At 57.0% G+C, this 15,192-nt stretch overlaps 3 protein-coding genes across 3 annotated transcripts; 1 reads left to right on the top strand and 2 right to left on the bottom strand.

Moving 5' to 3' along the window:
• Positions 1 to 1,167: 1,167 nt before the first annotated feature.
• Positions 1,168 to 5,833, top strand: F5144DRAFT_542738 (uncharacterized protein; the record flags this gene model as incomplete). The annotated part of the gene is made up of 3 exons (XM_066787201.1): positions 1,168 to 3,805; positions 3,857 to 5,779; positions 5,814 to 5,833. 3 exons carry the CDS (start codon positions 1,168 to 1,170, stop codon positions 5,831 to 5,833), a joined length of 4,581 nt encoding a protein of 1,526 aa, XP_066647867.1.
• A 1,080-nt stretch (positions 5,834 to 6,913) lies between these two features.
• Positions 6,914 to 9,910, bottom strand: F5144DRAFT_588254 (uncharacterized protein; the record flags this gene model as incomplete). The annotated part of the gene is made up of 4 exons (XM_066789910.1): positions 6,914 to 8,357; positions 8,800 to 9,010; positions 9,118 to 9,345; positions 9,490 to 9,910. 4 exons carry the CDS (start codon positions 9,908 to 9,910, stop codon positions 6,914 to 6,916), a joined length of 2,304 nt encoding a protein of 767 aa, XP_066647868.1.
• Positions 9,911 to 11,283: 1,373 nt separating this feature from the next.
• On the bottom strand, positions 11,284 to 12,381 carry F5144DRAFT_635361 (uncharacterized protein; the record flags this gene model as incomplete). The annotated part of the gene is made up of 1 exon (XM_066792615.1): positions 11,284 to 12,381. The coding sequence occupies one exon, from the start codon at positions 12,379 to 12,381 to the stop codon at positions 11,293 to 11,295; it is 1,089 nt and encodes a 362-aa protein (XP_066647869.1). The 3' UTR covers positions 11,284 to 11,292.
• Between the last annotated feature and the right edge of the window lie 2,811 nt (positions 12,382 to 15,192).

Below are 15,192 nucleotides of genomic sequence, written 5' to 3' on the forward strand. Positions count from 1 at the left end.
CGTATTGCTAGTATGTGCCTATGTAAGTACGTATCTTAGTAGGAACGTTATTTCCGGGTTCTGACAGACACAGCTTCCAGCTAGTTAACTCTCTCTCTCTGTCTCCTTACTGTTCGGCTTCCGAGAAAGAGAAATGACCAACATAAATGACAGTGACTGGAAACATGCCAATACCGCAAGTTCAGTGTTTCCCAAACTCGGTCGATATTGCACGTCGGGGACGCTTGGCAGCCAGTGCGCGAGCACGCAGACCAGTTTCATGCAGTTGGAGGGCAAAAGCACCGAGATCGTCCAAGGCACACACGTAAACGGGTTGAAGCAATATAAAATAGAATGAGGCAAATCCCCTTATTGCCTTCTTTGGTTCGGTATCACAACGCGCAGAAACAGTTTGCAGAAACAAATTACATCTAGGGTTATTCCTCCGTACTTTTTGTTGTTGATGTTGTTGATGCAGGGAGCATGGTGCCACCCCTGCTCGAGGAAAATCTTGCCAAACGCTCGCGGCCTCGAATTGGCTCTGCTGTCGGGCTCGAGCCAGAAGGGGGGCTCGAGGGTTGCTTTTTTCTTTGGGCTGCAGGGGAATAGGGGCAGGTTGCTTTTGTGCTGCAGGAACGGACCATGAGCTAACGCAGCTCGGCTGCTTCAACAACTTCGCCGGCAGTCGCCAAAAAAGGCGATGTAACCATAGCACAGGAGGTAGGCCGGTTCATATACAGAGTAATCAAAATTGATAAAAACATCAAGATTGCACTCCCTTCGTCGATGGTTTGGTTTCCCAAATTTCCACCTCCCAACCACACGCGATAGTTCTCAGATCCGACAGTTGGCTTTCTCCACTGAACATCAGTGGGGCCTCTCGCCCGGGTGGGAAGATCTCGCTAAATTGCGGCACCCCCCTTGCATCCAATCGCAGAATCCCAGGGGCAGTGGCACGGCATTGTCCAAACGAAACGGGACACAGACGCACACTCTTTACACGTCGCTACGCGCTGCGAAGCCAGTGCATCCCGACAGTGCAGCATTGGCTTGCCGGCTGTGTCCCCGAAATTGGTTCCCAACCAGCGCCTGTGGATGGATGGCGTCGAGCGGCCTGCGTGTGCCACCACCCGCTTGTTGCTTTTCCCAGCCCCGGATCGCTGCGCTGCTGTGCCCCAAGAGCCGATCATGCCCGCCCCAGACACCACCAATGCTGCCCGCCGCAGCGGTAGGCGCAAACCCGACCTGAATATCGACACTTCATCGTCGCCGCCGCCGCCTCCCCCGCCGCCGCGCGCTAGAGACCGGGACCGTAACCGAGACAGAGACAGAGACAGAGACTGGGACCGGAACGGGGACAGGGATAGAGAGAGGGATAGGGACCGAGACCGAGACAGAGACGGAGATAGGGACAGAGAGGGGGACAGACACAGAAACAGAGACAGAGATAGAAACTCCCTCCCGCATACGCCCACCGGCGATTCTCCCACAGGTGGCCGAGCGGCGTTGCACCTGCAGCCCGAGGCCCAGGGACGAGACACAGCCGACATTGAGACATTCCTCGAGGGCCTCACCCCCGTCGACATCCCGATCGGCATGTCCAACAAAGAAAACGACCGCCCCGAACCACACCGCCCCACCGCCCGCGACTCGCACGACCTCTCGCTGTCGCCGCGCCAGGTTACACGCGACTCGCTCGTCACCAACATGCTGCTCTCGCTCGACCAGCTGTCAATGGGCCAGGTCGGCACGTCTTTCGGCCCCTCGAGATCCACCTTTGACGAGCCCGCCATCTACCCTTCCTACAACGACGACGCCCGTGCTATGACCTTCAATTCGACCTTCAATTCGAGATCGGGCCGCGCTAACGGACACGGATACTCGTACAGCTCCGATTTTGAGGGCGCCGACGACGCGAGCAGGATATCCTCGAGGGGACGCCGCAGCAACAGCAGCTCCGGTTACCAGCCGGGATTGGGTCGCATCAATAGCATGCGTGAACTTTCGCAGCGCAGCCCGGGGCGCGCCCTCCACTCGAGGGGCGGCAAGGGGAGCAAAAGCAGCAGCACGACGAGCGTCGATGCAGGATACGCCCAAGTCTTGGGAAGCCAACGCTGGGCCCGCGGTTTCGGGGGGAGGTCGTCTAGTTTTGATGGGGAGCAGCGGCCCTCGCCCGCGCCGTGGCAGGTCGAATTCCCCAGTTCCTTTTTCAACGACGGATACGATGCCGCCCCGACCCCGACCGTGCCAGGCGGACCACGCAAGCTCACGACAGCACCGTCGATGCCCGTAATGCCGCCGCCCGAGCCCAGGACGGTGTCGAACTCGCCTGCAAGAGTCCCCGGCCCCGAACGACGCCGGAGTACCCGATCCTCGAGAAGCGCCACCGTCGGTCGCAAGCCCGAACCCAAGTTCAACCCGTTGCGCGACGCACCGCCGCTCCCCGTCCTCGACCTCGAATCGGCACCCGCCCCACACGTTGGATATGAAAAGGCAAAGGAGCTGCTCCCGCCGTCATCCATGAGCGTGACCCCGCAGCCGAAAGAGAAGCAGGGCTTTTTCAGGAGGATGTTCGGATCGTCCAAAACGGCCGTATCGAGTGCGGCCTCGTCACCCCAGGTCTCAACCTTCTCCCAACCCAAATCCTCCACCCCGCCACCTCGCGAGTCACAGCAGCCAACCGCCCACACGCTGCAGAAAAAGACATCGTCCTTCTTCCGGAGGCGGAAGCACTCGGTTACAGATACGGAGCCACCACCAATCCCGGTCGTGCCCTTGGTCAAACTACCTCCTGACAGGGTCGAGGCACTCTCCGCGAAACCGGAGCCGAGCCCCATCACCAGTCTACGACGGGCCATGGACCCATTCTTGCAGGAAAGCCCACTCTCCTCCTCTGTACAAACGTCCGCCGACATCCCATTACCTTCCGTCGAGCCCCACGAGGGCCAGGACAACTCTGGGAGGGGCGCGGTCGAAGAGGATGAGGGCCGCATACCGAGAGGCTTCTCGCCCGATTATGAGCCGAGTCCGAAGGCCGTCATCCGCAAGGTTGACCCCGAGCCTACAGGGCCCCGTCCCGTCGCCACTCCAACCCGTCAGCCCGCAGGGACACCCGTGGATTCACCACCCAAGTCATTCCTGAAGGACAACAGCGACAGCGAGGACAGCCCCGTGCGGCAGCGGAAAACCCCGCGTTCCGAAACCCGCGAGAAGGGCCTCAAGCCGGAGCCGCGACCAGATGGGCGCTCGAGATCGCCCTCGCCCGCCGTGTCAAAATCCAAAAGCGTGCCCAACCTAAATAGAGAAGCTCGTTTGTCGGCCCGGGAGGGGCCCAAGCTGACTCTCCTGACCGACCGCCGGGATTCCCACACACTCGGTCTGACGCCCGAGGCGGGCGGCGGAGTTGCGTACAAGCACAGCGTGCCGAGCTTGCGCATCGACAGCGCGGAGCCCAGCCCGAGGGGCATGGGGACCGGAGAGTCCGTCAGTCATTCCGCCAAGTCGATCGACGAGCCCGAAGTGGTGGTTGGTGACCCCACCGAGGACGACCGCCAAAAGGCACAGAGGATATACGACGGGAACGAGGAGTTCATCCAGAAGGACAGGGCGGCGGCCTGGATGGGCGAGGAGGGCATCGTGCGCCAGCGGACCCTGCGGGCTTACATGGAGCTTTACGACTTTGAGGGCCAGAGCGCCGTGGCCAGCTTGCGGCAGGTGTGCCAGCGGCTGCTCCTCCGAGCCGAAACGCAGCAGGTCGACCGCATCTTGGTGGCCTTCTCGAAGCGGTGGTGTGACTGCAATTCTAATCACGGCTTTAAATCCATGGGTAAGTACTCTTGAACATGTTTGTATTTGGCAGCCGCTAACTATTCTCCAGACGTCATTCACACCATTTGCTATTCGATTATCCTGCTCAACACCGATCTCCACATGGCCGACATCGACCACAAGATGACGCGGAGCCAGTTCATCAAGAACACCATGACCACCATCAGACAGGCCGTCCAGGAATCGGTCCCTGATGCGTTTGATCGACCCAGCATCCTGCCGGGCAAGGGGAATCTGGATGGCGATGGCCGCACATCTGACGAATTCAAGCACAACAGCTTCCGGGCATCTTTCAAGCCGCCGGCGCGGCCTAACTCGGCTCTGGGCGTCTTCTCCGACCAAACGCCGGGGGAGAGCTGTGGTCCGCTTGTGAAAGCACCGTTTGACGGGCCGCTCCGCGCTTGGGAGAACCAAGTCGAGATCGTGCTCAAGGATATCTACGCCTCGATTCGCGACGATCGCCTGCCGCTGTTTGGCGCCGACTCTACTCCGCAAACCCCCAGCGGCCTCTCGGTTATGGGCATGCTCAAGCGGACGCCCAGTGTGCTGAGCAAGGCGCCATCAGAGAGCGTCGCGTCCAGTCGCGGCAGAGTTTCCGAAGTGGCCAAGGCGAACTCGTCGAGGTGGAACTCTAAGAGCCGCTCGCGTCCGAGGGGCTTTAACACGGGCTTCTCATCGAGTAGGACTAGTTTTGAGGATGGCAACTCGGTCTGGACACCGACCGATTCGTCCGCGACCTGGAGCAAGCTCTCATTGGGTAGAACCCACACGTCCATGTCGATGGATTCCTTTGGCTCGTCGTACCCCCGCGGCGATTTCCATCAGTCCATCGGCTTTGCCAACGCGCTGAGCCAGGCCATCATCCGCGAGGACAGCGCGCTCGAGTCTATGGAGATCAAGAGCGAGCAGCTGCTCGAGGACGAGTCCTTGGAGCTTGCCGGCCCGCCGTGGGTCAAGGAGGGTATTGTTACTCACAAACACCACCTCGACGGCATCGACAAGCGGGCTCGGGACCGCAACTGGCAAGAGGTGTTCGCCGTCATCCAGAAGGGCCAGCTCAGCCTTTTTTCTTTTTCGCCAAACAAGTCCCTCCGCAACAAGAACCGCCGGGGCCTGGGCGGGAATCCACCCAAGGGTGCCGTGGTCGGCGGCGGCAATTGGCAAGACAATGCCACCAACCTGGGCACCTTCTCGCTGCGCCAGACCCTCGCCTCGGCGCTCCCCCCACCGGGCTACTCCCGCGCTCGCCCGCACGTCTGGGCCCTGTCCCTGCCCACCGGCGCCGTGCACCTCTTCCAGGTCGGGACGCCCGAGATCTGCAAAGAGTTCGTCAGCACCGCCAACTACTGGAGCGCCCGCCTCAGCACGCACCCGCTCGTCGGTGGGATCTCCAACATCGAATACGGCTGGAGCGACGCCATCATCAAGAGCGGCTCCACCGCCGCCACCACCGCGGCCGCTAACGACAGCACCACCAGCGTCAACGGCCGCCCGCCCAGCAGCGCCAAGGGCCACTCCCGCCCCGGCAGCGCCGTCAACGCCGCCGCCGTCGCAGCCGCCACCATGGCCGGCATCGGCCGCTCGTCCATGCAATCCGGCCGCTCCATCCGCTCCGCCTCCTTCGACTTCGCCGTCCGCCCGGGCTCCGGCTCCTCAGGCGTCCTCGGCGCCACCCTCCCGCGCCACCTCAGCAACACCACCACCAACACCACCAACCCCCCCACCACCACCACCTCCTCCCACCACAAACTCCCCGGCGACCGCATCCACATCACCGACTGGTCCCCACCCCCACAATCCATGCGGCCCTCCCCGCTCGCCGAGCCCGAACAGCTCGACTCCCTGCTCAGCTACGTGCGCTCCATCGAGGCCGACCTGCAGGCCCACAACGCGCTGCGCTCGCCCATGCTCGGCGCCTTCTCGCCGCGCTCGGCGAACGCGGCGAAGGCCATGGCGAACTGGGAGCGCAAGAGTGAGTATTTGCTGAGGGAGATTGTGAAGTTTAGGACGTATGTGGAGTGTTTGAGGGGGGCGGGGGTGAGGAAGGGGGAGATTTATCGGGAGAGGGGGGTGGGGAGGGATGGGGAGGGGGGAGGGGAGGGGGGGGATGCTGGGGGGGTGGATGTGGATGAGGAGGTTGTGGTTGGCGGGTTGGGGGTGCCGCCTCCTGTTGGTGGGAGGGGGAGGTGAGCTGGGCTGGGTTGTGGGGTTGTACCGTTGTGTACTGTGATGTGAGCCTTGGTTGGGGGGGGTTGATGGGGCTGTTGGCGTTGGAGAGGTCATGTTGGGGGGTTGTCACGGGGGGTTGATGAGGAGTTGGGTAGGTCATGATGGTGTGGTTGGGAAGAAGAGATCATGTGTCGGGTTTGAGGTGTGTGGAAGAAGATGGCGGCGGTGAAGGAACATATATTGACATGATGGAGGAAGGGTGGGAAGGGGTTGGAGGGTGGGCCGTGCATGACGCAATGATCGATAGACTTGGTCTCGGTTGGGGGCGCGGCCTCTAGGGTTGAAGACGGCACTGTCTCACGTTTCTTTTGTTGATTCTCACTGTTGTTTCCATCCCGGAGCGGGCGGGTTGTCGGACGGCAGAACACAGCACAGCGTGCGTCTCATTGTTGCAGCATAGCGTTTCTTTTCGTTGGGGACCCTCGTGGGCTTTACTGATATAATATATATACGTGTACTTCTAATGTAGAGGGTAGTGTCACATATTCATGCTATTATGGTTGGGGCCATGGCCGGGGTTACGTTGGCATACGTTCCGTCTCATTACGCGTATTGCCCGTTGCCCGGCCAGAAAGGGGAACAAACCTGCTGTTCGCTTGAAGAATAAACAACCCGAATCTATAATCCGTCAACACTTCCCTGACGTTATCCTACCTTTCAAACTTGTGGGTTACCCGCCCGTCGACAACGCCGAACTCCTTTTACCCTATTGCCCTAATTAGTGATTAACCTCCCGTCTCCATGCTCAAATACGAGTCATTCTACAGTCTCCTCCCTCCTCCTCACTCCCACCCCACCACCCTCCCCTATCCTCCATCTTTATGTACATCCATCCAGTCCCAGCCCAACCCAACCCACATCCACCACCTACACCCATTCACATATGAAACCTCCCCCCCAACAACCACCACCCCCCATTCCCATTCCCACCACCCCCACCCCCACTCCCCCCTCCCCCCCCTCCCGGCAAAAAAACCCCCTCCGCGCACGCCTCCCCCACCCGCCGCGCCCACGCCAGCCCCTCCTCCCCCGCCGCCCGCTGCCAGCTGACCGCCCGCGCCTGGTGCAGCACCGCCGGGTCGGTGCGGTAGGCGCCGTTGAAGTAGCCCGTGTGTGTTGGCCCGTCGTAGGTTGCGTCGCGGTTTAGGGGGGCGGGGGGGGTAAGGTTGGGGTTTGGGTTTGGGTTTGGTTTGTGGGGTTGGGAGGGTTTGGTGGTGGTGGTGGTTGTGGTGGTGGTTGGTGTTGCTCGTTCGCGCTTGACTGGCGCGGTGTGCCAGTGGTAGCCGTCTTGTCGCCAGAGGTCGATGGCTTGCTCTTGGAGGAGCCAGGTCAGGGAGGAGAAGTGGTTTTGGGGGCGGCGCGGGGGGTGGTTTGGGCTTGCCTCGCTTGGGTCCTGCGTGCTCCGTTGGGGTGATGTGGATGCGGATGAGGATGATGCCGCTTCCATGTACGGCGGGGGCGACTCCCGCGGTGGTGTGGCTGGTGGCGCTGGGCGCGGAGGGCTGCGGGTGTAGGCTGGCGGGCCCACGTAGGGTGGTGGCGGGCTCCTTGCGAGACTGCGTCGGCTCTGGGTGCTCTCCTCGTCGGACTCGTCCGGCACGGCGAAGGTACGGGGCCCGTCCGGGTCGGGGAAGCCACTTGGGAAATGCCAGGGGTATGATAGGGGAGATGTGAACGCCGTGCTTGGAGCTGGAGCGTCGATGTAGTGGTGGTCATTCGGGGTTTGGCGCAACGCCAGCATGAGACCGCCTATCATCGGCTGGAGCTGGATGATCTCCTCCGCCTCGGGTTGCAGGATCCTCCGCCGAAGAGGCGGCGGCGGCGGCAGTCCGTCGTCTTCTTCCTCTCGCACGCGCTTCTTGTCCTCCCAGGTGCTGCTCTGCTCCTGGAATCTCCGCAGCCTCTTCTGGTTCTTGTTCAGGCGTGCGGCCCTGACGGGATTCCACATGGGGTCCATCAGCCGGTTCCTCATGGTATGGAGCTCCTCCGCGGAGAGGAAGACGCGCGACTCCATCAGGTGGCGGTGGCAGGGGAACGGCAGCACGCTGGGTTCCGGGCGCAAGGGCGGGTTGGGGTTGTGTCGAAACCCGCTCGACAGTTTGATCACCTGCTCCCACTTGGGCTTGTACCAGACCTCGCACCCTTGGTAGCAAGGTTCGTGCCTGGTGCGGCCATTCCCTATGGGAGTAGCGCGGTCGGGGCATCCGCAGAGGTAGAATTGGTAGTACCAGTGGCAGTCGCACACGGTACGGTTCCAGAGGAGCGGTGCTTTCCCTGGCCTTCGAAATGGCTCGGTTCGAATGTCCATCCTATCAATTCTTCTTTCAGTGTTTTGTAGTCTCGCCTGTGATATTGGTAGCTACCGTTCTCAGGAGATTTGAAAGGGCTTTCTTACCGTTTTCTTTTCTTCTTTTAATATTATGTCGTATTTCTAGAGTTTTGCAACCCCGAGAAGAGAGCGAGGCAGGTGGCAGGTTGTTGGGCTTAAGAGGCTCGTCCCGTTCTCGCCGCCGGTGTCGGCTGCTCAATGAGGGCAGCAAAGATAATGGGAATCCTCAGCTGAACAACAATCGGATTGTCAGGCTCCGGTGGTCTGAGACAAAGAGGGCAGGACGCAATAGCATTGTTTTGGGTGGGTTTTGTTAGGACACAGGATCCATGAAAGCCCGACTCGGAACGCAGCTATTACCGTCAAGATATCAGACCCGGCTTCTTTGTCCTAGTGATCGCCGGAGAAGGAAAAGCCGCCACCGTCATGCGTACCCCAAATCCCAGAACGTATCGATGTTCTTTTTGCTGTCCTCGTCCACGTACTCGTGTGGTGGTCTGATGGTCACCCTATCCCCGTGTATCTCAGCCACGGCCCCCGAGACCGTCGGGTCTGTAAGGAACTGCTCCACGCCCCGGATCAGGGTTTCCATGGGAGTGATGGTCATGTGCTTGAAGAGGGCTTTATCAGGGGCGATGTTGGTATCTGGGAGGCAAAGCAGCGGGTGTCAGTCTCCTCTTCCGTGGATTCGACCCCTGAAGCAAGTCCAGTACCGCCACAACCGTGACTGGGAAAAAAAAAGGGGCACATACCCAGCACGGCAGGTGCCAGCGCGTTGATTTGCATGTTTGCCTGTTCGATAATCCTCGCCGTCGACCGCACCAGCCCCACCACGCCAAACTTGGATGCCGCATACAAAGGCGCAACCGGAAGCGGATACAGGCCCGCGTTGGATGCAGTGCAGATGATGGACCCCCTAGATGCTCCTCCCGGTCCCAACTTGGGCTTCTTATTCATGTAATGCACTGCCAAATTCACCGCTGTCCGCCCCAAGAACGCAAGTTTGAAGCCCACAGGTCAGCCACAGTCGTGTGTCACTCAGAATTGCAAAACTGACTGGAGAGAAACCAACCCACAACCAACGCAAAAATAAAAAAAAATAAAGAAAACACGTCCACACTCACAGTAAACCGTCCCCAGCAGATTCACCTGCAGCGTCGCCACACTAGGCCTCGTCGGGCCCTCATCCTCCCCCTCTCCCGCCCCCTCCCCCACCACGCCCCCACCCAGCGGGAGCCTCACCAGCGAGGTAGCCCCCTGCTCCGACACACCCGCATTAGCCACGACGACGTCAAGGCGATGACCGAGCTCGGCGAAAGCCTGGCGGAAGGCGGCGGCCTGCTCGTCCCAGTCGGCGACGTCGCACGGGTGGAACGACACGGCGGCGGGCGGGAACTCGGCGGCCACCTGGGCGGCCACGGCGGGCCCGGCGGCGGCGTTGCGGTCGAGGATGGCGACGCGGTGGCCCTGCGCGGCCAGGTGCCGCGTCACGGCGAGGCCGATGCCGCTGGCGCCGCCGGTGACGATGACGGATTTGCTGGCCATCGGGTTGGGGTCCGGGTCTAGGGGACTGTAGGGAACTAGGATCTATGTACCTATGTATGTGGTGAATCGTGATGTGGGTGTGTGTGTGTTACTGCAGGGGAGGGTGGGCGAGGAATGTGGTCTGCACGTGGTGGTGGAACGGACATCATTGTCCGAGTACCTCTAGGTAAGAACGCCGTGCTCTGTAGATGTAAAGTAGGGCAATCGCTGTGCGGGCCGTGCCGGTAATGCTCCTCCGGGCCCGCCCCCGCATGCCGCATTCGTGTCGGCAGTTGGGGTCGCCGTTGCCGGCGTACCCAATAGGGGTAACCCGAAACCCCAACTTCTTCGGCTTTGAACATCTGCCATTCACGATTTAGCGATCACCGGATTCCGGGGAGGAAAAACATCACCGGAGGCACGATTCATCGCATTAAATTCCGCCATTTGGTTTAGGTGTTAGATCTAAGAACTGCAGGTGAGGAAAACGACCAGACGCGAGAAGGAGGGTTTATTGGAGTAGATTACTGGCAATCATCTATCTACCTACGTATGTTAGAGGAAGCTAGACTCCAACAGTAATTAGGTCGGTAGGTGATCATATGTCAACTAATTCTTGACGTTATACAAAACAGAATATATAAAGTACACATCGTGATCACAGTGTGATTACATTTCCTTTCGGGCTTCTTGTATTATAGGAAATTAATTACATATAAGGCCTGGCGAGCCTGATCTTAGGCAGGCTTCTGCGTAACGTCCCTTAACAGCCTGTCTTCAGCTTTTGACTATACCTGTATGTTATGTTAGGTACCTCTTCTCTTTCCTGTAATCTCCTCTCATTAGACATTATCAACTACCATTAACTAGCAATAAACGAATAGTGTTTTAAAGTCTGCGATGATGATGGTGAGAAAAGTTGTTGAGATGATGAAGTGTAAAGTGCAAAGACAGGATGATAAGGTGTAAATACATGCTTCCTTCATGCTTCTTCCAGTCTTCCCTCCTCCCCAATGTTGGGCAGCGGGATCACCTCGCCCCTTGTATCACTCCCATTATCTCAATCTCTCCGCCTCCACGCCCTACCCCCGGCGCCCCAGCGAACCCCCAGCGCTCCAGCCCTCCCAGAGTCCCAGCGCCCACAATCCCAGCGCCTCCCTGAGTCCCAGCGTTCTTGCCCCCTCCCCGCCCCCCGGCTCGCCCCGTAGCCCGCAGCCCAAAGCCCCAAAAAGAGCATGAGCCCGGCGAATTGAATCGCCAGAGAAAGAAGGCGGCAAGGCCGGCGATCAAAGTTCCAGCAATGGTGATAGTGGTCCTTTTGATCTGGTTTGAGCGTCGAAATAGACACACTGCAGGTGTACCTCTGCCTCAGCACAAGAGTATGGATTATCCTGGCGTAGCTCCTAGACGTGGCCGAGGAAGTAATCCATGCTCTCGCGTTTCCCGGCTTCGGTCCTACTCAGCGGGTCCTGGTCCCCCAGAGTGCCATAGCAGACCAAGCAAGCCGGCTTGCGTTCCCACGTCGCCGTGTCGAATGCTATGCACACCTCATCCCTCTTGCCGAGGAACGACTCGTGTTCTTCCATCTCCTTCAGGGCTTGGCGTATCGGCTCCCGCCGCTTGTTCCTCGCCTCCTCCGACTCCTCCGACTGCTCCCTCATCGGCTTGTTGGGATCGTATGGTTTGGCGCCGCCTTTGTCTTTCACCAGCTTCCCCAGCGCGTTGAAGGCTTCTGTGCCGCAAGTGTGGTAGTTCTCCAATCGACGCTTCCGCAGGAGCTTAACTATCCCAACGGCAGGGCTAAAGGGCCTCCACTCCGGCCCGCTGCAACCGACAACGAAGCTTTTGTTGCCGTTGCCGTCACGGTACACCTTCATGGCTACCGTCTTGGGCTGTCCATCTCCGACCTTGAAGTTGGGGGAATTGGGCTTCAAGAGTATTCTCTTGAGGCGATCTGCCATCTCCGCAATGATCTCGGCATCCTTGTTGTCATCCCACTCGCGGAGCTCTGCCACAATGTCCTCCCTCGTGATATAAGTCTCCACGAACAGCTGGTAAGGGCAGGCTGTTGGGACCGAGGTGGGGGAGACGAAGGATGCTAGGTCGGCGCTCCATCCATTCTCCTTGATTGCCTTTTCCAGCGCTTCGAGGCAGGTATCCAAATCGGCAATGGCCGCTTCCGTCTCGCGAAGCAGGCCCTGATAAACTGAAAGTTTCCTGTAGAATTCGAGGGTGTCCTGGATCAGGGTATGCCTCCAAAAGTAGACAGCGCGGACAAAATCAACTGCTGTCTCTCGTTCACCCTTTACAAGCTTGTTCTCGGCGTCGGTAAAGACGCGTACGAGGTCCGTCAATCTGTAGCCAGTCGCCAGGGCCACCTTTAACGGTATTTTTCCTAGCTTTCTCATGGACTCAAGATCTTTACCCAATGAAAACTCGGGACAATCTGTGTGCTCGATTCGACCGAGCGAGAGGGCAGACTTGGGGTCCATGATGATGGTTGCCACTTCGGCAAAAGCGTTGAGAAGAAGACACAAACCCGGAAGAGTCGAGAAGAAGACACAACACCGGAAGTCGATACGAGGCTTGGGTGCCAGGGCAGGGAGAAGAGAAGAAGCTCTGTTGGGGCTTGGGATCGGGGAAAGGTCTGTTGAAGCAGGCAAGTATTCTACGGGGAGGGGAGGAACTGGATGGCTCTGCAAAGAAGTGTGAATCCAGCAATCATTCACAACAAGCAAGCAAGTGAATACAAAGTGACTCATTGAGTATCTATATACTGAAATGCAAACAAAGCTTGTCCAAGGCCTGTCTGATCATGCATTAGAAGCTGTTCCAAAAACACGGGTGCTTTTCCAAGCATAGATGCTATTCCAGAACATAAGGCTGATCCAACAATGCCAATTGGACAAGAGGGTATCAAAGGAGTACCTTGGAGAAGATTAGCCCGTAATTCTCCCTTAACCGCATTGTCCCTTTCACCATGGGAGCTATGGCACTGGACTAGTCCAAAAGAGGGAGCTTGCCAGATGTTTGCAAGAATCCAAACATGCCAATACATGGACCGAGTCGCCCACAGGTGCATGTACCATGGATATGTTGCTAAGCTTCAATTTCCTACCAACTCCCAAAAGGTTAAAGCTAAACCTAAAAGGGCTTATTATGTATAATAAATAGAAAATAATAATTTTATGTAAATGTGCATGGCCGGAGCAGTCAAGATAGACTTTACGGCCACAGGGACCACCATCACATGCCCCAACGCGGATTCACATCCAGGAAAATTGCCACCTGTATAGGTGGTCTCTGCCAGGCACTCTGCACCCGGATAGGTGCAAGTATCTGCAATAAAGATGTAGCCAGGTCTACCTCTTTAACCTAGCGATGTCCTCGCTTTTAATGGTATTCTTGTTATTGTGGTATCATTTGTCGGTCGACCTTTGCTGTTTGTGCCCGCCGTAACAAATAAAGCTTAAATTATTTAGTATTGGAGACCGAGCTCAAGTCCCGATACGTACATGTACCTAAGGGGCAAAGATGAAAAGAAAACCTTTACCTGGATTATCATTTGTTTTGTCAAGACCCAAAGCAACATATTACCCACTTATCTTATTAGGAGACTTAACTGGAAACTTAATGAACTCTAGGAAAGTCTTTGATGAGAGATGTGAAGGTAGCCAAAAGAGAGGTAAAGCAGTCTTGGATCACTGCCAATAATAGTAATCTCTTTGTATACATATACTGAGCTTGTGGTGCACCAAGAAGAAAAGCTGGTTCTTATGGACATGGAGTCTCCTCAGATTCACGAGGGGTGAGCCCAACAAAGACGTCTCGACAATAGACCTGAGCCTGTAGCGAATTGTGGTTATAATTGCTGCTAATTGGACAACTCCCAGATCTTCTCAGAAAGAGTGACTACCTATTTCACCTGTGGTGGTCAGGACGCCCCGTCCTCTTCCTTGGGCATAATGAGAACTTTGCTCAACGCGCTGATCATCCTGTGAAATTTGCGTGGCGTGGCCCCCAATGAGAATTGTCTAAGGCCAGATCGGGCCACTCGGTCCCGCCATCTTGCATTCCTTAGATCTTGCATTCCTTAGGATTGGTTCGTGTCAATCTTTACCTTGGCTAGCTGTATCGCGATTATTCCACCAAGCAGTTTAAGGAAACCGTTGTAACTACAATTACATGAGTCCTACCATACAACATCCACACATCAACACGCGCAGCCCTCTAGTCATAAGGGTCCGCAACATACAGTTTACGTCAATTAAAGCATCTTCGACCAGTGCGAAAGAAAGGCCCTGGATTGCATTGCATGCTCCTAAGCCTTTTGGAAAGACCCTAGGGTTTTGTTTAAATATGAGAGGGGCGTTTGGGACAGTGTATTTTTGACGTACGGGACCATGACACGTGATTTTCCCCATATATGACCCCAACCCTACCAACTCACATCTGTTTCTTTTCCCCTCAAGTAGATCCATTACTTGAATCAAATGTTGTTGAATATATCGCATTTGCATTGCTCAGTTCCCTTGAAACTCATAGTCAGTACGGCTATGCTCAACTCCTTCGAAAACGCTGTTAAATACGGGCGCGTATGGTACGTTGTAAGTTGTATTACTTTTACTAGGGTTGGGGTTCAGAACCGGGGCCAGCTCGTTCGGGTACGGGACCTGGGAAGGGTTGAATGGAATTCTATATCTTAAAAAGAAACAGTATTTGATAGATATCAGTTTGATGTTGTCACGGATTAGGACCCGTACGGTCTTGGCTTGCAGGACGCGGGACGTCCCGTCCAATCATTCACGGAAACATAGGACCAATCATAGCACCAGAAGGGAGTGCTCCCGGCGCTCCCTTCAGGGCCCGGGAGCACGGGGAGCATCTACACTCCCAACGCTCCCAATGCTCCCCGGGAGCATAGGGAGCACTGGGATCAACAGCTCAGATAGCAGTATATAGTCACTCGTTCTGGAGAGCTCTGGGAGTTCTCCAGTTAGCAATCACAACTACAGTTCGCTACAAGCTCGCAAGCCTACTGTTGAGACAAGTCTATTGTTGTGCACCTTTTGGCTGCACCGAACCTAAGCATCCTTTGCAAGATTACCTTCACTGAACCCTAACAGGATAGGATCCTAGGCAGGTTCGTCACAAGGTTCGTCACAGATGATAATTTCGAGCGCTATAGTACCTCCCAGGTCGATAGATTCAACAATGTTGTAGTTGTGTATGAGAAAAATCACGTGTCAGTCCCGTACGTTAAAAATACACCGGCCCAAACGACCCTCTCTTACCTAAATATA

Source organism: Chaetomium tenue, assembly GCF_020726465.1.
Source record: "Chaetomium tenue strain MPI-SDFR-AT-0079 chromosome Unknown F5144scaffold_1, whole genome shotgun sequence".
NCBI classification, from domain to species: Eukaryota; Fungi; Ascomycota; class Sordariomycetes; order Sordariales; family Chaetomiaceae; genus Chaetomium; species Chaetomium tenue.